Below are 23,911 nucleotides of genomic sequence, written 5' to 3' on the forward strand. Positions count from 1 at the left end.
AAGGCTGGGGAATAAACCAAATCCATACTTGTCAAATTTGCCAGTTCAGTGGTCTCCATTCATAGCATACTCGGACCTGAACTCAGGGTAAAGCTTTGTACCGGTTCGAGTATTAGCCACTAAGGTAATTGTGCCTAATCAGTACCATAGGCCTGAATAATTTAGACATCCAAACCTTCCTATTGAGACCATTCCATATATACATACAAGTATATACCTAATAGAAAAGTTGGACATTAAGGCATCTCACCGTCCATAGCATACCCAGTACTTGAGGAGCTCAGGGTAAAGCTCTATGCCAGCATGAGTATTAGCCGTAAAGGAAACTGTGCCTATGCAGTCTCATTGGCCTTGACAATTTAGAGACTCAACCGTCATTCCCTATTGAGACCCTCACATATACACGTACAAGTGCATACCTAATAGGGAAGCTGAATCTCAAGGCATACACTGAGTACTCATATTATCACACAAAAGCATATACATTCTTTCAAAATCATTCCATGAAATATAAATTACAACATCATGACATACATAATATTATAAATCATTGAGACCACAATGCATACAAAACAATGTTCTCCCACTGGGTCTCATCAATTATAAACAAATCAAACCCATATTCCCCACATGGAAAGTGAAACGGGACACGGGAAGATACTTGGTTAGTGGATCAGCTAAGTTATCCGGAGAAGATATCTTATAAATAACAACTTCTCCTTCTTCAGCATATCTCGTATGTAGTGGTATTTCCCTTCGATATGTTTAGCCTTGGAGTGGCACTTCGAATCTTTCGTGATAGCAATAACAGATGCATTATCACAAAAGAGAGGAATAGGTCGCTCCACACAGTCTACCACTAGAAGACTTTGCAAGAATTTGCGAAAATAGACAACCTCCCTTGTACCTAAGTTCATAACCACATATTTTGCCTCCATAGTTGATTGCGCAACACAGTCTTGCTTCTTGCTTTTCCAAGAAATGGCACCTCCGCCAAACCTAAAGATAAAACCAAAAGTAGACTGTCGGGTATCAATACATCCTTGATAATCTGAGTCGGAATAACCAACCAATTCCAATTTGTCCGCTTGATAAGTCAAAGCATATGACTTTATTCGTTTTAGATAGCGCATTACCCATTTTACCCCTTTCCAGTGAGTGAAACCTGGATTAGCCTGAAACCAGCTAAGAATCCCAACAACATAAGCAAGATCAGGTCTTGTACATATAAGAACATACATAAAACTCCCCACAGCAGAAACGTATGGATACTTAGATTCGTCCAACTTATCTTTGAGGCGAGAAGGACAATCCACCTGGCTCATCTTTTTAGTGCTATCATAAGATATTTTACCTTGTATACAGTTAGCATGAGAAACTGATCCAGAAGAGTGTCGATATACTTCTCTTGAGACAAACTCAATTTTCGCAAAACTATATCCCGTAGAATTTTAATGCCAATAATATAAAAAATTTCCCCAAGGTCTTTCATATCAAATGTCTGAAAACAACTATGTCTTTATACCTTGGAGTAACTGAATATCATTCCCAGCTAATAAAATATTATCTACGTATAAAGTAAGAAAAACAATGCAATCTCCCACTGTTTTGATATAAACACAGTGATCTTCTGGATTTTGAGTAAAACCATACGCTGTAATTACTTCATTGAACTTGATATTCCATAATCTCGAGGCTTGTTTCAAACTGTAAATAAACTTGTCCAACTTACACACCTTTGCTTCAGTTCCAGGTCTAACAAATCCACGTGGTTGTTCCATATAAATCTTCGCATCCAAATTTCCATTTAGAAAAGCGGTTTTAACATCCATTTGGAACAATCTCATAGTCATAATATGCAACCAATGCCAGGAGAGCTCGAATAGATTGTATTCTTGCAACAGGAGAGAATGTTTCATCATAATCAATCCCGTATTGTTGAGTAAAACCCTTGGCAACAAGACGAGCTTTGAATCTTTCAACTTTACCTTCAACATTTCTCTTCCTTGTAAAAATCCACTTGCACTTCATGGGCTTAACCGATGTAGGAGGATCAACAAATTTCCAAACTTCATTTTTATACATAGAGTCCATCTCTTCTTCCATTGCCGACTTCCACTTGTCGGAATCCACATCAAGGAGCACTGCTTCCTCATAAGAGTCAGGATCAGTAACATCTTCATTCAACCTTGTTATTTCATAAGTTTCTCCAGCATAGGTATAAAAATCTGAAGGTGATAGGAGTTTACTAGGTTTTCTTCCTCTAGTCCCTCTTCGAATATCTGTTTGGGTAGAATTATCTATATTAGAAAGAGATTCAGAAGAAGACATTTCAACATATTCTTCCAAGTGAGACTTCGTACCTAAATCTTCATCATTATCAAATCTATCATCAATGAAGTTTACATGTCTACTTTCAATAATCACCTTCTCCTTGGGATCATATAACTTATATCATTTCGAATGTTCAGAGTACCCAACGAATAAACATCTTCGAGTCTTAGCCTTCAATTTGTCCTTATCAAGTTTAAAAACATGAGGAACACATCCTCATACTTTAAAATGGTTAAGACTAGGAGTTTTGCCTAACCATACCTCATAAGGTGTCAACTGACTTTGAAGGCACTCTATTTGAGATATAGGTAGCTGTCAATAGTGCTTCGCCCCAACATGATATTGGCAAATTTGCAAGTGTCATCATAGATCTTACCATCTCTAGTAAGTTTCGATTTCTCCTTTCAGCAATACCATTCTGATCACGTGTATATGGATAATCCCATTTGACTTGCAAAATTCAGAGAATAATTCCGAACTATACTCTCCACCTTTGTCGGTGTGCAATGTTTTGATCTTCTTTCCTGTGACATTTTCTACCTCTTATTTGAAGGTTTTGAAATAATCTAAGGCCTCATTTTTTCTATGCAGTAAATATACCCTTCCATATCTTGATAAATCATCTATAAATGTAATAAAATACGAATGACCATTACGAGTATTCACATTCATAGGTCCACATATATTAAAATGAATAATATCCAAAACATGAGAACTTCTTGAGCCTTTGGATGGAAAGGGTATCTTTGTCATTTTCCCATATATACAACACTCACAAATAGGAAAATCATTACGTGAAAGATTTTTCAATAATCCTTATGTCACAAGTCTTGTAATTCTATTCTTGTTTATATGCCCTAGTCATAAATGTCACAAATACAATTCATTTTATTTAATATCCGAAGAAGTAAAAACATTGAACACCATATTTCCAGTAAATTGCAATTGATATAGACCAGAATTTCGAAAATCTCTCAAAATAACTTTATCATCTTGTAACATAAGAAACTTTCCACTTCTAAAGTAAAATGTAAATCCAAGTTTCTCAAGACAAGATACAGATAATAGACTTCTTCTCATAGAAATAACATAAAGACAATCTTCTAAATAAAAAAACATGTTATTAACAAGCTTTAGCCGATAAGTTCTCACGCCTTCCACAATGGCCTTTTCATCATTTCCCATGTAAATAAAGCTTGTTTTTTCCTCAATTTTTCTTAACTCCTTGAAGCCCTGCAACCCATTCAATACATGAACACTTGCACCTGAATCAGCCCACCAACTAAAAGGCTTGATATAAATAATACAAGTTTCAAGAGATAAGGACTCACTAGTGTTCTCCTGTTGCCCTTCTTGCATGGTTTTCAAAGCCCTACAATACTTCTTTATATGTCCTGGCTTATTACAAAAGAAGCAAACACGTTGATTTGCATATACTTCAACCCTTCGTTGATTGATCTTTTTGTCCTTGAAGTTTTGAAATTGAAAGTTCTTTCCCTTCTTCTTAAAATTCTTCTTCTTCGGCTTCAAAACTACGTTAGCGCTAGGTGAAGGTTTATCTAACTCAATACTTGGATTGAGTCTTTTGGACTGGTGGTCAATCATATTAACCAAATCTAATATAGTCCTCTTTGTCTTGGACAAAGAATAAAAATCTTGAATATATTTGAGAGATTTGGGTAAAGAGTTGATAATGGTGACCACTTTAGTTTCTTCATCCATTGGTCTACCATGATATTGTAACTCATCTGCCATGGCAAGCATGTCATTTACATGTTTTCTCACATCAACATTTTCTGAGCATTTGGCATGAGTGAACTTTTGCCATAAGTTATTGATGTGAGTAGACGACTTTTTTTCCATATTTAGCCTCAATTTGGTCGAGAATCTCTTTTGTAGTGGGGACATGAAAATAAGTCATCAAGAGTGTCTCACTTAAAGCCCAAGAATATGTGACCTAGAAATTTCATTAGCATCATCCCATTCCTTGAATTTTCTAAGGTCCTTCTTATATTGTTTCAGATTATCGGGGTAGTTTATTCGGGAAGGTCTTTGAGGAGGAGTATCCACTCTTATAATCTTATCAAACCTATAGCATCGTAACATTAAGTCAACCCGTTGTGACCAATTCACATAATTAGTCCCATCAAGTACATTTTTCTTTAGGGACTCAACAAAATTATGTCCACTACTGGATATTCCTGTCATCCAGAAAATATTTTAATATATGGAAGAACATACGTAATTATACAATCATCTCAGCCATCTAGTACTCCCACTTACCCTTTGGGGATTCATGAGAGTTACTAGGCAAATCATTCCACACATAATAAACAAACAACCATATCACAAACAAACAAACAAACAAATAAATTAATTCATACTTACCCTTTGGGGATTCATATGAATTAATTTACAATATACTAATCTAATTATACAACTCGCATTACCCTTTGGGGATTTTGCAAATTATATAATTAAATTAATTTTCACATAAAATACATAAATATATAACAAGGCATGCAATAAGACAAATTATAAATACTTCAAGAAATTATAGCAAAGAAATAATTACACAACAACAACTAAACCAATTAGATGTGAACTATTTATAAAATATCAACATATAAATCTTTATACCTATAGTCTTGGATCTCAAATAGCCAAATAAAATCCAAATAACATGGAAATTCCATTAAAAATAAAATTCTGGGTCAAAACAACTCTTAAAACACATTCTGGCTCATTATATTAGCAAAACCCGGTTTGGTTCATGGTTCTGGGTAATTAACGACCCGGACTGCACAAACCTGCACATTGGCAAGTCCGCACCAGCAAGCGCGCCTGCCGCGCCAAAACACAATAAGCCTAAATTAGGCTGACTTTCATTCATAAATAAATATCCAAAAAAATATAAAAAATTAAAATCTATCTCCGTGATACCAACAGAGACATTATTCACTTGTATTTGTTAGACTTGATGTCTAATAATAATAAAATAAAATATCATAGAAATAGATATTAAATTCTTCCATAATTCTCCTTGTCATGAGAGCCACACCTTTCATCTTGAAGAATATAAATGAAATTTGAAGTGCACAAGATAACCTTTGATAATTCGTTTACAAGTGATAAACTTGCTCCCATTCAGCCAGGGTGTTCAAATAACCTTCGCCTCACTTATAAGACCACGGAGGAATTTATAGATTTCCAAAGGGTGTGGCACTAATGACTATTTATAAAGATACATCTCCTCAAGAGAGATACATTTTCTTACACCCAAGGGATGTGTCCAGTCAATGCACCCAATGAATCTACTTCTACATGCGGATGTACTAGCCATTATTCTCTGTATTGAACATTCAACAACAAAACATCTAGAAGTGAGCCCTAGTAATTTTATTTTATAAATAATATATTTGAAACCATAATTCAAACATTTTCTATATACAACTCCTTAGATGTTGTATTTATAGATACACCCTTAATGGCAAGTAAATTTAACTTTTCTTATGTGGCTCTCCAAGAAAGTGATAGTAATTGTAATTATAATTTCACCGTGTGATCCAAATGGATGCTCTATCGTCAGCACATGGTAGAGCTGTAGGATTCTTTATGGTAGCTCAAATAATGCATAAGATCCGATGGTTGTTCCACTTTCCCTGCTTCACCTCAATCATGGCTCTGAGACCCTCGTCTATTTTCGCTCTTTTCCTCTTCGTGTTCTCTGGTTCAGTTCACAGCAATGAAGACCCAACAATCAAAACCATGGAGGAGTTTTCTGGGTACCCATCTCAGACTTTGTTATGCGGTTCACACTCCCCATCGTCACTATCGGTTGATAAAGAAACCTTACAGAATCAGGTACGAGAGGGATTATGGATTAAAAAAATTTATCTTTTTGTATTGGAGGGTATCAAGAGTCGACACTTGTATCGATAGTGATTTGCTTGAAGTGTGTATTCTGTGGATAATGAGAGGTGTGACATGCTTGAGTTCTGATGAATGGGATGAGAGGTGGTGAGTTATAATTTAGTGGGTTTGTCGGTGTCTGCTTAATCTGGAATACCTTTTTGCATTTTAAATTGCTTCACTACTGGTTGATATTACCTTGAACTTTGGGAGCAAAGATTTGGGCTTTGCGTTCTTTTTTGCTTTTCCTGTTAAATTTTTGTTTCATTTGGAGATTATTGGAGATTTTTGTTTTGTTTAAGTTGATTTCCGGTTGTTAAGGTTGGCAATTTTGTATGATGCTAGTTTGTCTTGCTCAATCTATAGAATTTTATTAAGCTAGATATTTGAGTTCGATTTTGGAAGTTTGGATTTTGTGTCCTCGAAAAATATTTATGCATTTGTTTTTCCCTGAGTCTAGTGCCGACTGTTCTGAATGGCTACTTCTTCAAGCTAACTGTTCAAGGATTTGGACCATTGTCTTTGCTTGTGTTTTCTTTGATTATAAAATAATACTTTACATCTGCTTCACAGATTGATGAGCTTTCGACTTTCTCTGACACACCTGCGCCTTCAGTTACCCGAATCCTTTACAGTGAGAAGGATGTATCAGCTCGGAGGTACTGAAGATTGTTTTATGATGATTCGTTGAGATTATACGAACTGTTGTATTGCTACTGTGTATCTTTCTGTCAAGCATCTGCCCATATTTACCCTTTTTTGTGTTGCATCGAGTTGTTTGTGATCATTGAGTAGTTTGTGTTAATATGGAGCATAAAGTGACAAAGAAACCATGGTACATTTGGTTAGAACAGTAAAATTTGTGCGAGCATTGGCTCAATATGCTAGACCAGTTCAGATAATATTCTGATCATCCTTATTTTAAGCATGTATTGTATTTGCTATGTATCTTGATGTGATTGAATTGTTAACCTGAATCAGTCTAGCTTTTTTCTTGTATTTCTCGAATTTAGCTTTCAAAAGGTTGAAGAACATGGTACTTTCATCCTTGGGTGATCAAGTTACAAAGCAGCAAACCTCAACATGCTTGCTGTTCTTCACCTGAGGATCATGTTTGTTGATGATGCCTTGTGACTGATCTTAAGGTCCTATTTTGCTAGTTTTTTTTTTTTTTTTTTTTGGTGTTTGTTCTCTACCTGAAAAAGGTGTTTTGGACCTGCTTATATCTTTCTCATTTTTGGTACATATAATTTCGTATCCTCAAATTTTTTTGTTAGTATATTTGTTATAGTTGTTATCTGCTAAAACATGTTGGTAACTCCAGGTACATTAAAAACCTGATGGCCTTATCTGGTCTTGCTGTTAGAGAGGATGTTGTTGGAAACATCTTTGGCAGATGGTAAGTTTTCCATTTCCATTTGCAGTGCAAGTGATAAATCTAGCATAGATTATTTGTTACATTTGTTTCATGTTCATCAATGGAAACTGCAAGCGATCTCTTTGGTATAGCTTTATGTTGAGCATGGGAAACTTCAAACATCCACTCGGGTCATCCATACTCTTGCCTCAGATGCCAAAAAGGCTGACTGCTTTTACAAGCATTTGGTTTATCATTTGGTGGGGAGGATGGTCCTGCCTGTGGGACTCACGTAACTTTGTCAAGTTGTGTGCTGATCCATGCTTGCTATGGTTCTTTCATAAATTAAAAGGTTTGTCCTTGTAAAGAGACCAGGTTGCCACATCTTCCATTATGTCACTCAAAAAATCCATTAGATTTTAATAGATAACCTTTCCGATAAATAGAGACCATAATTGAATTAAAGATTTTTCTTGTCATCATTAAAGTCAATAAGCTTTTGTATGACTTGTTCATTTCTTATGTCACACAGGGAAGGTTCTGAATCAGAACTTGCAGCTGTTGCAACTGGTTCTCATGTTGATGCAATTCCATACTCTGGAAAATATGATGGAGTAGTTGGTGTATTGGGTGCTATAGAGGCAATCAATACACTCAAACGGTACTTTTATTTTTTGAATGAATCTCATCTCTAGAATTACATTTTGAGCTTAAAGGTTAAATCTGTTCATCCTGAGAGAGGACCCGAAGATCATCTTTGTTACAGGTTGGGTTTCCAGCCAAGAAGATCCTTGGAGGTTATCATGTTCACATCAGAAGAGCCAACCCGTTTTGGAATCAGTTGCTTGGGAAGGTGTTACTCGGTTCAGAAGATATTTTATTATCATACTTCAGATTAATATCTGTGTTTCATTTAGAACTCAGGCCATTTACTGTTTTGTACTTCATGTCCAGTCGTTTGTTGGCGGGGAGTGAGCAACTTGCACAAGCTCTTACACAAACTTTTGATGATAAAAATGTATCATTTATTGATGCTGCACGCAAGGCTAGCTATGCAACTGATGGAGAGGACTTATCCAGTGTTTTTCTAAGAAAGGGTGCTTACTCTGCATTTTTGGAGCTGCACATAGAGCAGGGTCCCATCCTTGAAGAAGAAGGTAGGTTTGTTTCCTTTTTGGGCATTTGCTTGTTACATTTTTAATAGAATTGGATCTCTGTTTCTTTGGATAACATAAGCTATTTTCCTTCAGGTGTTTCTATTGGCATTGTTACTGCCATTGCTGCCCCTGCAAGTATGAAAGTGGATTTTGAAGGCAATGGAGGTCATGCAGGGGCAGTCCTGATGCCACATAGGTTTGAATGCTTCCACTTGACTTAGCGTTGTACTCCTTCATCAATACACTCTTTTAATTGGATTATTATGAACAGAAATGATGCAGGCCTGGCAGCGGCAGAATTAGCACTTTCTGTTGAGAAGCATGTTCTAGAATCTGGATCAGTAGACACAGTTGGTACTGTAGGTATGCTGCAACTCTGAAGCGTTTGCTTTCCACCCTTAGTTAATATAAACAAAACCAAACTTTGTGGAAAACTTGTTTTTGGGGCTCTTATATCCATTTACTCTGTTCCTTCTCTTTAATGGTCCCTTGTTTCTTCCAGGTATACTTGAATTGCATCCAGGTGCAATCAATAGTATCCCTAGTAAATCGCACTTGGAGATTGGTATTTCTCTTTCTTGTTATGTTTCCAGCTTTTTTTTTACTTGCTAAAAATAATTTTAGAAAGTGTTGGATCTTTTCTTTCTTTTGCTGCGTTAATTATGATAGTATAACTGAATTATACTCTTTCGTCTAAATATGCTCTTCTCATGCTGCACTTCTTTTTCTTCCCCAAATTTCACAATCTCTACCTTCAGGTGATTTCATTTGTACATATCTGAAAGAATAACTTTCTACTCTGTTTTCCAGATACAAGAGATATTGATGAGCATAGAAGGAATGTTGTGATAGAGAAAATTCATCAATCTGCCCTTACCATCTCTAAGAACCGTCGAGTGAAGCTGTCTGAATTTAAAATTGTTAATCAGGACCCTCCAGCACTTTCTGACAAGTCTATTACTAAGGCAATGGAAGCTGCATCACAAGAGCTCAATCTCTCTTACAAATTGATGATAAGCAGAGCATATCATGATTCACTGTTCATGGCAAGGTAAAATATCGACACCTGTTGTTACTGTACCCTGATGTTCTTTCAAGAGGGCCTTCGCCTATTAGTAAGCGTTTTTTACATGTCTGCAGGGTATCTCCAATGGGCATGATCTTCATACCATGCTATAAAGGTTTGCATCCCTAACTTTTTATCGTCAATTGCTTTCCCTTGGATTTGCTTCTTTGGTGATTATATGTATGTAGTGGATGGGTTAGAACTTTTACAGGATCTATATCCTGTGACATAATTCTGACTTAACAACTTCATAGCAACTCGCATGAAGATTGTGTAAGGATCTTCCCGGTTGTAACAATCACAAGATTTCCATTAAAGTTTGAATTTTGTGTGGAAGCAGGTTACAGTCATAAGCCCGAAGAATATGCATCCATCGATGATATCGCCAATGGGGTGAAGGTACTGGCACTCACGCTTGCCAAACTATCTGTGGAGTGATACTTTTATATGTGAAAAATGAACAAGTTCAATGATGTAAATTGTTATTGACTTTTTACTCTAGCTAATCACTGTCCAAAATATTACGAGTCTTAGCATAGGCCACTGCTTGGTTGAGGCGATAAGGTCATACTAACACAAACAACCTAGAGTCATCTAAATCACTACGAAATCAAAAAGGCAAAACTAGTAGTGGCATATCTTGCAACTACCTTCTGTTCGTGATCGATATCTTGACTAGTGAAAGTTTTCAGAAACATAGTCTCTTACTGATAGTGTTGTCTTTCATTCCTTCTTATTGTCAACAGCCTCACGGTCCCTGTTTTCCACTAACATCAGATCTTCAAAGTTCTTGGTCTTCCCCAGCAGTATTTCAATCTGCAAGGCAAAGCAGTAAAATTTGAAAACAAGAATCGTTGTGTAAAAAATGAAGAAACATGTTTAACCAAGGAGCGGTGGAAAAGTTTAGGGCTTCAAATTTCAAGTTCAAATCTTGAAACAGCTCAGATGGTTTTTTTAGTTTTCAGTTAAAGTTATGCCTTGGCTTTCTGAACAAGGCGTCCCTTGGTCTCATCCTTCATGTCGACGGTTGATGTTAAAATCTCTGCTCAATAAAAGAGGGCGAAAAAATAAACGTCAGCTACCTTCTGGAAAAAAAACTGTAGACGCAATGAAGAGATATATGCTTACTCTTCTCAACAGCCAGACCATTATTCTTCAGAATCTCCGAAATGATAACCACAGTAGCGATTGCTGTACAGAATCAAGCACCCCGATTTTAATTTTCTTTTCATTTACTTTTTTAACAAAACAAAAGTTTGCATTTAATTTTTTTTATAAAATCAGGCATGCGTCAGATGACACATAAATCGTCGCATATGTAAAAGCTATTACCCAAAATAAAAACTATTATCAGCAGAATACAGAAATAATCAAGGTAAACATTTGTAGGGATTCTGATGGTCGAGCATTGCCGGTGTAAATAAAGCATTTAGCGCGGCAAACCTTTGCATTCTGACACTATTCGCCGGAAGAAAAGATATCTGAGTCGGACTTTCAAGATTAAATTTCAAGATATCAAATATAATTTTCATCTAATTTATTTAAAAAATCAAGAAAAATAAGATTAGAAGAAAATGGCACGGGTACGAGTGTAAAAGGAGAAACAGCAGTAGTTGCATTTAAGAAATCAAGAATAAGAATAATTAGCAAAAGATAAAACCTCGACAGCAGCTGTGGAAAAGGACATCATGTTGATAATTTTTTTTTAACAGATATCACACTGAACGTCAATATTTCAGTCTACAAAAGAAAACCTGCTCAAGAGAATGTACATACAACCAGGACAAGAAATGATTGGAAAAGAAGTAACCTCAGAGTGACAGAAAAGATCTCAATCTCATTTTAAGAAATTGTCTACACTAAGTAAAACTACTGACTGATACTGCCAATAATTGGGAATATTGAAACAGAAGAAACATCAGAAATAGCAACAAGAAAAACTTAAATGTCCAAGATTGCCACTAGGATTCAAAACTTAGAATTCAGCAAATCCGTACCCATGCCTAAAGCCGAAAGCTCCACCTCATTGTGCTGTTGCATGTACTTCTGCAACCAACGGATACGAACTAGTATCAGAAGCTATACAGAATATGCCGCACAGAAATCGGAAAAGAATAGATAAGCGTGCACTAATTCCTTATTTCAAACTTCGCGCTTACTCGAAACGGAAAAGTGCATCTCTGATGCTCTAATAACACTACAACAGCAAGATCCGGCAGGCAAATTAATGTTTGATCCACATGTCTCTTTCGATGGTATAGAACGTCTAAAGATTGCGTATATAGTTATGATATAAACAATCTCAAAACGTAGATCGTCGTGAGATCAAGTAATAATAAAAGCGCAATTCGACTATATATGAAGCAGTAGACAAGAACAAGTTATCTAGATCCAAAGGAAGATGACGCATCAATTCGTATGTACCTTGGCGAGATTGACGTAAAAGAAGAGTGGCTTCTTGGTGTTGGAGACCTGAATCCGGCTCTTTTTGTGGCCGGGGAGAACGTTCGTGGCGTCTGCGACTGCAACCGTCTCCATGCGTAAACTTCTATGTCTCTCTTGTTCTTCCTCTCTCTTTTACTTTCTCGAAGTGAAAATTGGCTAGAAAACGTGAAGCGCTTTTCGTGATAGCAGGTTATATAGCTCGGGGAAGGTGCAACTTTGGTTGGGGGAGGGGGACAGCGGGCGCGGCGCTTCCTGACTGCCCGGCGAGTGGTCGCTCATTTAGGCAGTTAGAGAACAGCCAACTGCCTGGCGAGAAAGAGTCCCTTGATTATGCGTAATGACGACACTGTCCCTAAGGACACCGTAGCATATCGGTCTCCTAAAACTATGTATCGGGAAGCAGGATATCGCATGGTCGTTATGCCGCCCATAACTGAATGTTCACTCAAATCATTCTTTCACCCATAAGTTTTTTATCTTAAGTTTTGATTTTCATTTCAGTCCCTCTCCCATCACTTTTGTTCTTTAGTCTTAGACTATCCTTGTCTGTCACCTAAGAAGAAAAAATACTCAATTCGATTAGATTATAGAGTCTAAAATCTATTAGATTATGACCTTAAAAATGTATATTTTATACAATACTATTATATTTAAATAAAATAAATTTAAGTCTAGTTTCAGAGTTATCAACTTTCATATTGAGTTGAGTTCTTTATAAGGAGATATCTTCAATAGAGTCTGCAATGGTCAAGATACAGAACAAAGTTAATCAAGCAATTAGAAAAGATTAAGGTCCAATTTTTTTTTATGTCAACTTGCATATTAAGTTGAAGATCTTTGAGTCTAGTTTATTGAGTAACAAATCGTTTGTTATTATGAGCTATATTTTGGGAGATATCTAAATCGAAATAGCAAAACTTTGTTTTATCAAAATTCTTTCTCTCTCCTTTGTTTTCTCTATGCATTGACGTGAGTTCAGTTTTCTTTGTTTCCTAGAGTTTTAGTTCTTTAGACAAAAAATTTCTTCTAAACGGAGAATTTTGGTCAGACTTAATCACTCCATGTTTGGCATTTTTATGCTACATTTTCTCCCCTTATATGTTTGTTACTTTACGTCTCCGTGTCCATCTGAACTTCTTATTTTTAAAGTTTCATGTTTCTTATTATAATGAGAGTTTTATGTTTTTTTCTTCTCTTCTTCTTTGTTTACCTCTAACCAAGTTTGTCTTTATTGTTTGGTGATTACTAGTGTACTACTCTGTTTAGTTTCTTTTTGGTCACTCTAAGTTCTCTATTTTTCCATTCTTGAGGTCAGGTGAATGGTTGAAGGATTAGTTTCACCAAAGACCAACATACCTTCTCTGAAGAATAGAAGGGCGTATGGTCAGGAGTATGTCTAAACATAACCTTCTTCATTGGCTTCAATTTTTTGTCACGCAAAAGGGTTGTGACAAGTTAAGAAATTAACAACAGGTTGAATTTTTGTGCAAGTGAGTTGTATATGTTATTCCACTTGTTGTCGGAGTACAAGATTAATTGTCTAGCAAAGAGTGATGTTTCTTCTCCTATATTTATGATTGGCAAGGTAGCTTTCTTGGTGTCATTCATCCTTGATTTGAGGGGGGAGAAGTAGGAATATAAAAGAAAAAGGTAATTGGAAGAGTCTACAATGAAGTGTTCCAAGAGGTGGTGAATTTTTTTAGTAAAGTTGGTGAAGCGGCCAAGTGCAAGCCAAAAGTAGACGATTAAGCTGAACTAGAAAATTTGAGAACTCATTGTTTCATTAATGATATCGAATACTTGATCAGAAAATTTTTTTATCATATTTTTTAACATATACTATGTAATAAGTTAAAGTTCTAAACTCCAGGTTGAAGACGAGTGTTACAAGATATAATGTGGCATAACGCGGGCTACAGTGTCCACTCGCCGCCCAGCACCGACCCACAAAAGCAGTGCAACCGTGTCCCTGCCAAATCCACACATGCCAAATCCACACATGCCAAATCCACAAAATCGCTACTCGTGTGAATGTCGGCACTCGAGATACAAAATAAAAGGGACCCACCCAGATTCTTAAGTCGTAACATCGTCGTCCCCGCACGAACAAGTTCCACTATCAAGAACTGTAGCGCCATGGTGACACATGAGGCCAAGGTCAAGATGTCACAAAGTGGAGACACTTCCGCAGGGCCCACCGGTCCCGGAAGTGAGCCAGCTTTCGTGCTCTCTACGGTCGCAGTCCACGGCGAGTACGTTCCATCTTCCTTATGGTCACGCCGAGGTGGGACTGGCTGTGCCCTTCAATCTTCATCATCTCTTGTATTATATATAATTAGGTTAGATGCGCCGATTGGCATTAATGAGTGTGCCTCCTTTATTTTAAATTCTGGACCATCTTACCCTCGACCTTCCCCTAATGCCGGGTTGATCCTTTTGGAATTAATATTAAAAGCTTAAATATGACGCAATTAGTGGTAGGAAGAAGATAGGTTCCCCCATTCTTTCCATAATGGGTTTAATCAATAACTAACACAGATTAAGAGTCTAACGATGTTTAGAATAATGGAAGGGGCAGTTTTGGAATGAGAGGCGCCCTTTTATTAGGGAGTTGTTACTACTTTATCAAAAGGGTTAGGGCAACTGATCAGTTGGGCCCCTTTTTTTAGGCGCCATTCGCGCCTCTTACCGTCGAAGCACCGATTAGGCCGCGTCTATTCACCGATATGACGACTGACCAATAAAATCGCCATTCGCGCTCTTCCTAATTTATTTACCCTAAACGCCCTTGTTCTCCCCGGTTCACCGCGGTGGAAACCAAGGGTAGATTTGACCAGATGTCACGCGGTTAAGAGCTGGTGATTAATTCATTGTGGCCCCACCGAATCATTGTCTTTGTTACATTTTTGCCCTTTATCCAACTAATCCTCCACTTAAACGACATAATACCTACCCATATCGACCCAATTTTGCCAGAGCCAAGACCTGACAGGGTTATATTGGTAATTTAATTAAGTTGGAGGTTTTGACCGAATTACGATTTCGTCCAAGGACAGGTGAGGTCGCTGTAAATGTGTCAAAAAAGATGCGTGCACGAGTTTCGAACCCGGGACCAACTATGGGCGGAAAAAAGCCCTCCTAGGGTTTTCAATTTTCGAATTACGCCGTCAGCTGACGCCGTTAAATTTGGAAGGTTATATAAGCATCTCTGTCTACTGTACTTACTGAGAGTGACGAATTTTGTCCCGTCGTCCGGGAAAAAAAAAAAAGGTTAAAAAGAAACAGCTCCGTGAATTCGATTAGAGTTGCTGTTCTTGCTGCAGTGGATCGGGTGGAAATGTAAGAGGAAAATTTTGATTTCTTTTGAAATAGTTTGATTGGCTCTTTGCATGATGGGTGTGAGAATGTGGAGGGGAATGCCGATCTCTTTGGTCGTTTTTGGTATGCATTGACGTGGTTGGGAAGTGATTGGGGATTTTACTTGCTTTTGTGGAGCTTTTGGTTTTTGGGTGGATTCAGGTGAGGGTTTTGGGTTTTTATTTTTTTTGATGCCACGTTTTCTGCTTCTGTTTCGATGCGTTCTGTATGTTGATAAGAGCAAGAGAGGTGGGAGCTATTTTTACCTTGCATTTCTGGTACTAGTGTTCTTTCCTACACGATAATGGGTAGATTCAATGGTTTCAGCTCTTGATTTCGTCTACTTTTGCTTATTTTTCTTGAAGGAGCCTTTTCTATTTTTTTGCATTTAATACATTGCGTAAATCAAGCGGAGGAAGGTTAGATTTGGCTGTTGGGTTTCGGAATTTGCTATTTTACTCTGCTATGCATGATGTTTTATGGAATCCTGTATTACAAATGACTTACGCCTTGATTCCTTATGGTGTCACTTTTCCCTTTGTTTTATTTTGTTTTTCCTCAAGCCCATTGGTTTCGTCTGCACGTGTTTTCCTCTGTTTTTCTTATTTTCCTTCTTATTGTGTCTTATTAGTGATCTTAATTCATCTGGAAACCAACTCTATTACGTTGTTGCTCTATCTTTTTTTTGTTGCCCTGTGCGTGTTTTGGATTTTCCTTTCACGTGGTCGTGGTCTCTGCTAGTGTAAAATTCGTATTAAATTCACGTAAACATGGTGCAACGAGTCTATGTGAATGATATCTTCTTTTTCTACCTCTTTGATTCTTTCTGGTGTATACCTGTACTGTGTTGGAAGTGGTTGCATATTGAAAAGAGGGTCTCCGAGGCTTGTTTTTTAGTCATCTCTGTTAATTAACTTTTCGTTCAAACTGGTCTTTTTTCTCTCTTAATTGAAATTAATGTTCATACTTTATTTCAATGGCTTCTCTTGGTTTAGGATGCTGAATAGGTAGCTTTTTATTCTTTTATTTGTATAGATTTGTCTTTGTTGTTTATTTACTTATCTAATAGCATTTACCCATGCATAGTTTATCATGTTAAGCCTCTGCAGCTTCAACTACATGTGAGAGCATTAATGCCCAATGACATCAGCTTTCCTTTTTCTGTTCTTCTTTTTAGATATATGGCTGTACTGCTTCTCTTTCTGTCCCCTGTCGCAGCTTAAGCGCAAAGTTTGTTATTTCTTCAGATCTTTGCTGTTGAAAAAGAGATTTTATTTGTTTCTTGTTGGTAATTTTTATTCTGCCTAGTATTGCATTCAGAATTAAGTCTTCTTCTCAGATAAACAGTTGGCATTCTTTGTGACCGAAGAGTAGTCAGATAAGAGATAGTGGTGGTCAATATATATATATATATATATATATATATATATATTTTTATCACAGAAGTGATATGTGTAGTTATACTAAAGAAGATATTGGATAAGTTACCTTTACCCTGTATCCATAGTCTGTCTGATTTGTTACTGCCATCGTGGGATATATCAGATAAATTTTCTGGAGATATCCATTTCAAAAAATATTTTACTAGTTGGTCCTTGGTGAAATCTTATATTAGACAACTTCCTTTGGATTTTACTTATGAACATGAGGTCATCTTTGAGCAATGAAAAGCTTGTCCCTGTCTTATCTCTTCGAAGTGCTGTGGAAGAATGCTTTGGATTTTTCCTCTTAAGGTGACTCCATGCATAAATATCATGGTGAGTTTTTGTTGGTTTTTGCAGTACAATGGGCAGGGAGGTTCTGGATGAGTCTATAGAGCAGGATTATATTGCAATATATTCCAATGGTGATGTGCATGGAACTCCCAATGAAATTACTCCTGCAAAAGATGAAATTCAGAGGTCAGTAGAAAAAATTGAGGAACCAGGCCAAAACGTCCTTGTAGAAAATTCTGAAGTGAACAGATGTGGAGTAAAAGAAGGCACAGAAGATTCAATTGATGTTACCAATATAGGCCAAGATGGAACAGACGTGGCTGTTGTTAAAAACAACTCTGGCGATATTGTTTGTCGGGAGGAAATGGATAACTTTGAAGATCAGAAACCAAATAATCACAAGAAGTCAACTTCTCCAGCAAAAGTAGCTTCAAAAACTTCAAATGCTTTGAATGCTCGACCTTCTTGTACTGTGCCCCAGCCTTTTACTCTGGCAACTGATAAGCGTGCTTCTGCTGGATCCCGACCTGCTAATTTGCAATCTTCAAATATGAAAAAGACACAGGTGACGGGATATTTACTTCTGATCTCACCAGTTTTATTTGAAACATAAAAACAACAATTGCATGCATACACATGTTTGTGAACAAAAGAATAGGTCCCATCTTTTCCTTTTGAAAAGAATTATCTAGAAGAGTACTGGCAACTCTATTGGTCACCAACTGTAAAATACTTCACCTCATAGAGAGTGGATCATCATGGAAATCACATTTTAGTTTTTCTTCCACTTGAAGTCTCACTTTCTTCTTATCTAATCCTTACTTTTATGTAAACTTCCACAGATTGTTTTTGAATGTTAAAACACTTTCTCACAGATTGTTTTTGAATATATACCCTAAAGAAAAAAAAAATTGTCTTCTTCTAATTTTTTCCTTTATTCAGGGAACCACTGAAATGTTATCCACATAGTTTTTTGTCATATTTTCTTTGGAGATGTCATTTTGTTCACTTGACCAGGCTCCCTTATTTTCTTGAAAACATTATACCAGTTGACGTGTATATTTATATGCTGCCTTGGTCATCATGCTGCAATTACTTTTCTGTTTTACTGATTATGGCATTATATTATCCTTATCTCAAACATACAGCCATACTCATTAAACCAGGAAGAGCATTTGTAGCTTCTATAGGAAATTCATTTTGGTAATTAGATGGCATGTGGGCATCTTATGGGACAAAAACAGTAGGGAAAAATATTATGGGTGATAATCCAGACAATACTGCTGCTCACACACTTTTGTGTAGCTCTCCTATTACGTTTGTTGGACTTTGAAATGGCTTTAAAGGATAACTAGGCCGAATAGAAACTTCTCTTGGATTAAAGAATGAGCTCCTGAAAATTTCTTCCAGAGAATGGCCAGTTTCAATTTGGTCTTTGAAGCCAATTGATTTACTTATCTTATGTCATGTGTTTGTATAGTTTGCACTAGAACTTCATTATTGTAGCTGTGATATTGGTCTTTTGAAACTGCAGCAAGCCACTCAACTCATGTCAAGAAAGCCTCTGCAACCTGATAATACAAAATATCCAGATGAAGAAGATGCATGCTCTGTTGCTTCCTCGTATCCTAAATTGGGTTCTGCCTTGTCAATTTTGTGTTTCTTTCTAGCGTATATTTCTAGATGTTTTATGTCTTTTTTCCTTAATTAACATAGAACTGCTGCTTCTGTGCGGACACTGAAATCAAAGATTACCCTGGGGAGTGCACCTGTATTCAGAGTCAGTGAGCGTGCAGAGAAGCGAAAGGAGGTAAACAAGTTTCTTGACAATTTGTGCATTAAATTACCTATTTTGTTCTAGAAGTAATTCTCATGGACGGGTTTCTATGTTTCCTAGTTCTACACAAAGTTAGAGGAGAAACACCAGGCTCTTGAGGCTGAAAAAAGCCAGTGTGAAGCTCGGACTAAGGTTGAGTATCTGGATAGGATGCTTCTTCTACTTCAGTTTGTTTCTTTCTTTCACTTCGGGGTCTTTTAGATGTCTGTTCTTTTTGGGTTTTTGCTTATTGCCTCTCAAAAAATTATTGCTCTAAAATTACAAGGTTTTAATTTTCATAGAGAAGACAACGATTTGCCTTCACTAGTTAAATTTTCCTTCAGGAAGAACGAGAGGCAGCTCTAAGGCAGCTTAGGAAGAGTTTGACATTTAAAGCAAATCCAATGCCTAGTTTCTACAATGAAGGACCACCTCCAAAGGTGGAGCTGAAAAAGGTATTTTTTTCCTCTTCTTCCATACATGCAAACAATTGGCAGAGAATCCAAAATCATCTGTTATTGACTTAGCACAAAATATGATGAGACTGATGTGAACTTCGAAAAGTGTGTCAAGATCTCTGCAAAATGGTACAAGTTGAAGTAAATTTATTCTTGCAATGACCTGTAGCCGATGGTGTGCTACAGTCTAAAGATGGGTTTTATGGAAGATGAATACTAGAGGGGATGTTTCATGAAACTAATTTGTCCTGTTTTAATACTTCTAATTAAATTTTTTTAAAGCTCTCATAGTTTATGTCATTAACTGAGTAAGGTAGTCGCTTTTCTGGCTTATAATTAAAGGTGGGAGAAGAGTTGGCAGGGTATTAACTGCTACTAATTTCCTCTCCAGGTTCCCACTACTAGGCCAAAATCACCAAAATTGGGTCGGAGAAAGAGCTGCAGTGATGCAGTCAATCCATCTTCACCAGGAGAAAACGGTAAAGTTTCATGTGGAAAGCACAACCGCCACAGTCTGGGTTCTTACAAAGAAGACAACAAAAACACTGGGAGCAATGCGAGGAGTGGCGGTTCAGCTAAATTAGTCAGGGCAAGTGCCAAAGCTCTTTCTAACAAGACAACAGGAGACAGAAATGTGGATATTGCAGTGCAATCTTGACCAGCGTGTTATTTAAATTACAGAGGCAAAAAGGTTTTTTTTTTTTTTCGTTTCACCTCTCTTATGCATGATCTCATATGGTGTTATCTGTGCAAAACTTGTTGTATTGGGCTTGTGTGATATAAGTGTAAATTATGTATGTTACATCTGATGAGGTGACCTTACTACTGAACATTGTCATGTCATTTGGTAATGTTTACTTGGTACCAAGAGAGCTGTGAGTGCTATGTACCTCTCTACAGAGCTAAGAGTTGATAGCCTATGAACCAGAAGGTGAAAGGTCCTATCGAGCAATCTATTTTGTAGTGTTGTAATTACTAGTTTTTTGTTTTTGTGAGGTTTTCTCGTCTTTTCTTTCTTATCTTGTGCCTTTTTAATGGAAACAGTTTTGGAGGTACTTTCCTGAGGGCAAGAGATAACATCTCTCCGATTATTTAGTTCAATGAATGAAAGAATGTTGAGTCACCCATCGTGATCAATTTTAACCTCATGGAAGACAGCTGAAACTGTAAAACCCTTGGAACTTCAGCACTAGATCAGTAGGAACCATGAAAGAAACTACATGGTAGAGCTTTTTTCCTTCTTTGCATTCATATGAACAAAGAACAGATGCTCTCGTCTCAAACTTTGGGGACTCCCATCACGTCTCATCGCATCACTTTTTGCCAAAAAAAACAAAATCTCCCACTTTTTTCTTGTTTCTTTACTCCCCTTTTCGTTTCTCTTTGTTTTCTCTTTCTAAGCCATTCTCTCCTGTCTCACTTTAGAATCTTGACTACCTTGTCCGCATTAAATACACCAAAACACATTTGATGAATCAAGTCATGGCTTCATGGGTCAATTAAAGCTGTTCTTTGTCCAAACAAAATTAGATTTGGCTTTCTCATTTGAGGGAAGAGCTGCTTTCTGTGCTAAACACAAACTTAACCAGATCTTTGTTTTTATTGAATGACCTTTGCTACTTCTATTGGCTACGAAATGAATGCATTCTCAAGGGAAGTCAAAAGTTGTTAAGAAAATAAGCTGCTGGAAGCTCCATTTGAGTTTCCAAGACTGAATTTTGGTTAACCTACTTTTGAATTTATTTTGTCGGATAGAACATACTTGAACCTGCCTTTTTCTTGCTTTTGACTGACTCCCTCTTGACGATCTCTAACCTATGGACAAATCACAATTCTTCCCCTTTCTTCATGGTCTACATCCATGCAAGACACTTCTTGAAACGAAAGTTTCTTATTCTTAAACTGATCTCATATCATAAGCAAGAAATCAACATTTTCGTCATGTCTGACATCCTCTCCTTTGGATGGATTTGATCAGTGCCAGGGAGATTTGAGAGACCAAATTTGCTGATGGAGTCATTTCAGTAGATCGGAGCTCATCTGAGAGACCCAAAATCAAACAGGCTATGATCATGGTGATGTCTGTCATGTGAAAGGAATGTGGCGACGAATATTGTCAGCTTACTAAGTTCATGCAACGCATGGAGACCAGAAACCCTAGACAGGGTTTAGAAAAGTTAGCACAACTTGAGGAAAAAGACGTAAGCATGCAAAGCCCAAGGGTCCTACCTTCCCTTTCTCCAGCCTTGTGCCTCCCTTTCTTTTTGTTTTCCTTTTCTGCTCCTCTCCTCCATTTCCTCAAGTCTTATCAGACCCTACAGAAAAGTACATGAAGGTTCCTTTTAGCCTGCTCATATACATATTTTGATTTATGATCTTTATCCCACTACTGGGAAGTGTAGATCTCAAACAAACAAACACACAAAAAGAAAAAATAATAATCTAGGCTTTGGCAGAACTACTTCTGTGTTGGTTCTTGGATTTAATCATTGGTTCATGCAAACTTAAAAATTATACCAGTTTGTTAATGATCAATTGATCATCAATACCCGAGCATGATTGGCTTCCCATACCTGACATCTCTCTGCTGTACATCAAAAACTTCGATGAAAATGTTTTAGAACTAGATTTTACATCATTTATCTCAAAAACTGACTTACCCAAGTACTTGTTTTGGGTAATGGCTGACCCACATGGTAGGAAAAAGCAAATAAGATAAAATCATAAATTTCTAGAGTATGATGGCGGTCCAAGGGAAAGAAAGATGTGAAACCAGAGACCTTCTTTGGTCCTTTGATGGGTTCTCTCAGAAAAGAAAAGAAAAAATGTCTCCTTCTTTGGAGTCACTGTAAAGTGAAAGCTCCCCTATCATCAGTCGCGTTTTCTTTGCAACTTAGAGCAAGAAAACTCTACTCCAGTCCCAAGATGATTTGTAACAGTATTGGGAAGAAAAAAATAAAGAGAAGCCGTGTAAAAGAGTCAGTCTGTTCACACTAATCTTTCTTTTTTGTCAACATGGTTCTTGAAAACAAGGGAAGAGACTGCCAGACTTAACAGGTTTCCAACCTGGAGCCCAACTGCCCGGATCCGTCCAAAATGATGGTCTGTAGAGTCTAGTCTCCGGCAGCTAGTCTTTTTTCCCATTTTTGTTTCTTTTCAAGTTTCTGTTACAGAGTTTGGTGGTAAGGAGGAGATGGGATTGAAGGATGAACACCCAGAAAGGAGAAGAATAGATTGTAGAGACTTACTCGTTATGAAATCTAAGCGCTCCCAGTCATCTGCCGATCAGTGAGTGAAAGTGGTGGTTGCGATCTAATCCTGCGGCGGAGCTTGGCGGAGAGTTGTCTGTGTTGAGGGGAATGAAGCCTGGTCCGAAACATTCATGTCAATGCTTACGGCCAGTTACCTCCATGAATGGTTTCGAACCAGACAACATTCCCCTCAACTGTTCATGATCAGAGAGAGAGAGAGAGAGCGCAGCGAGCTTTCAATTGTCCATGCAGTATTTTTTCATGGTGGCTATATACGTGAGGGTGGGGAGAGATTCTTTCTTGGGTCAGATGCCTCCGAGTCATCTTTCCACACCTCTCCTCACTATGTCTTTCACTCTGATCATTGCCAAACTTTACATAAAAATAAGCTCGAACTCGAAAGGAAAAATATCACTGTAACACCATCACCCACATTACCCTTCTAGGGAACTGACAAGAATGAACAGTTACAGATAAGTGGTGGCTTTAATAGAGTGATCATTTGATACTATAATTAAGGTTTAATTTTCTAAGGGTCTGATTTAGTTAAGGATCTTGACAATGAGATTTATTCCCAAGGAAAGGATTTCTCTTTTGCTTCCCACTTAGGAAAAGGGAAGGTGGCGTCTGGTGAGAGTGGAGAAGAGAACCTTCAGCAATATTGTAGCATGCACAGGCGGTGATATTCCAAGCTTGAATGGGAAGCAAAAACAGAGCTGCCGCTGCTAAAGCTAAAGTGAAATTTGGGGAAGGAAGAAAAGTAGAAATAAATCAAGCGAAGCTTCTTGGGAAAACTGGATCCTGTAATCTGATTTAGATTTAAATCCACATGCTTAAGCCACTTTGTTTTCCTTTTCTTTGCTATCTTTTCCGGTTTGCCTGCATGGAAGCAGACGGTGGTTCAGGGGGTGGATTCGAATTCAAACCCGGGTATTCCATTAAGCCAAACTTGATTCCTGGGCTTGGGCTTTATCCTAATGAAGCTGGCCTACTTCATTAGGAAGCTTCTTATGTCGAAAATAACCTCAGCCTTGTCTGAACTG

General features: G+C 37.4%; 3 protein-coding genes across 4 annotated transcripts; 2 read left to right on the forward strand and 1 right to left on the reverse strand.

Annotated features, from left to right (window-relative positions):
* Nucleotides 1-2,000: 2,000 nt before the first annotated feature.
* On the reverse strand, nt 2,001-12,684 carry LOC137935432 (uncharacterized protein At2g34160-like; the record flags this gene model as incomplete). The annotated part of the gene is made up of 7 exons (XM_068780086.1): nt 12,568-12,684; nt 12,251-12,400; nt 11,824-11,872; nt 10,955-11,017; nt 10,804-10,868; nt 10,599-10,642; nt 2,001-2,025 (listed from the first exon to the last, which is right to left on the reverse strand). Coding segments are annotated over exons 1-7 (513 nt in total), but the record flags the coding sequence as incomplete, so codon positions are not given.
* LOC137933905 (ureidoglycolate hydrolase) lies at nt 5,974-10,345 on the forward strand. Its single transcript, XM_068778010.1, has 12 exons — nt 5,974-6,198; nt 6,820-6,905; nt 7,571-7,645; nt 8,136-8,264; nt 8,370-8,456; nt 8,558-8,760; nt 8,854-8,956; nt 9,032-9,123; nt 9,263-9,325; nt 9,571-9,811; nt 9,901-9,941; nt 10,167-10,345. Exons 1-12 carry the CDS (start codon nt 6,013-6,015, stop codon nt 10,262-10,264), a joined length of 1,404 nt encoding a protein of 467 aa, XP_068634111.1. The 5' UTR covers nt 5,974-6,012; the 3' UTR covers nt 10,265-10,345.
* Nucleotides 12,685-15,511: 2,827 nt separating the features above from the next.
* LOC137934829 (protein WVD2-like 1) lies at nt 15,512-20,607 on the forward strand. 2 transcript variants are annotated; one of them, XM_068779364.1, is made up of 7 exons: nt 15,512-15,610; nt 17,410-17,908; nt 18,878-18,966; nt 19,060-19,153; nt 19,241-19,312; nt 19,504-19,614; nt 20,009-20,607. In XM_068779364.1, exons 2-7 carry the CDS (start codon nt 17,414-17,416, stop codon nt 20,273-20,275), a joined length of 1,128 nt encoding a protein of 375 aa, XP_068635465.1. In that variant the 5' UTR covers nt 15,512-15,610; nt 17,410-17,413; the 3' UTR covers nt 20,276-20,607. The 2 variants fall into 2 exon arrangements, with proteins under 2 accessions (XP_068635465.1, XP_068635466.1); XM_068779365.1 differs by lacking the exon at nt 15,512-15,610 and adding an exon at nt 15,620-15,790.
* The last annotated feature ends 3,304 nt before the right edge of the window (nt 20,608-23,911 follow it).

This window comes from Aristolochia californica, unplaced genomic scaffold, assembly GCF_029961685.1.
Source record: "Aristolochia californica isolate CCGP_79_NKW_82.1479 unplaced genomic scaffold, dmAriCali1.0.hap1 SCAF_6, whole genome shotgun sequence".
NCBI lineage: Eukaryota > Viridiplantae > Streptophyta > Magnoliopsida > Piperales > Aristolochiaceae > Aristolochia > Aristolochia californica.

Coding starts and splice junctions, on each gene's coding strand:
- LOC137933905 (XM_068778010.1), top strand. CDS start 6,013: ATGGCTCTGAGACCCTCGTCTATTTTCGCTCTTTTCCTCTTCGTGTTC. Junction 9,124..9,262: donor AGACACAGTTGGTACTGTAG/GTATGCTGCAAC, acceptor TGTTTCTTCCAG/GTATACTTGAATTGCATCCA. Junction 9,942..10,166: donor CTTCATACCATGCTATAAAG/GTTTGCATCCCT, acceptor GTGTGGAAGCAG/GTTACAGTCATAAGCCCGAA.
- LOC137934829 (XM_068779364.1), top strand. CDS start 17,414: ATGGGCAGGGAGGTTCTGGATGAGTCTATAGAGCAGGATTATATTGCA. Junction 17,909..18,877: donor CAAATATGAAAAAGACACAG/GTGACGGGATAT, acceptor TTGAAACTGCAG/CAAGCCACTCAACTCATGTC. Junction 19,313..19,503: donor AGTGTGAAGCTCGGACTAAG/GTTGAGTATCTG, acceptor ATTTTCCTTCAG/GAAGAACGAGAGGCAGCTCT.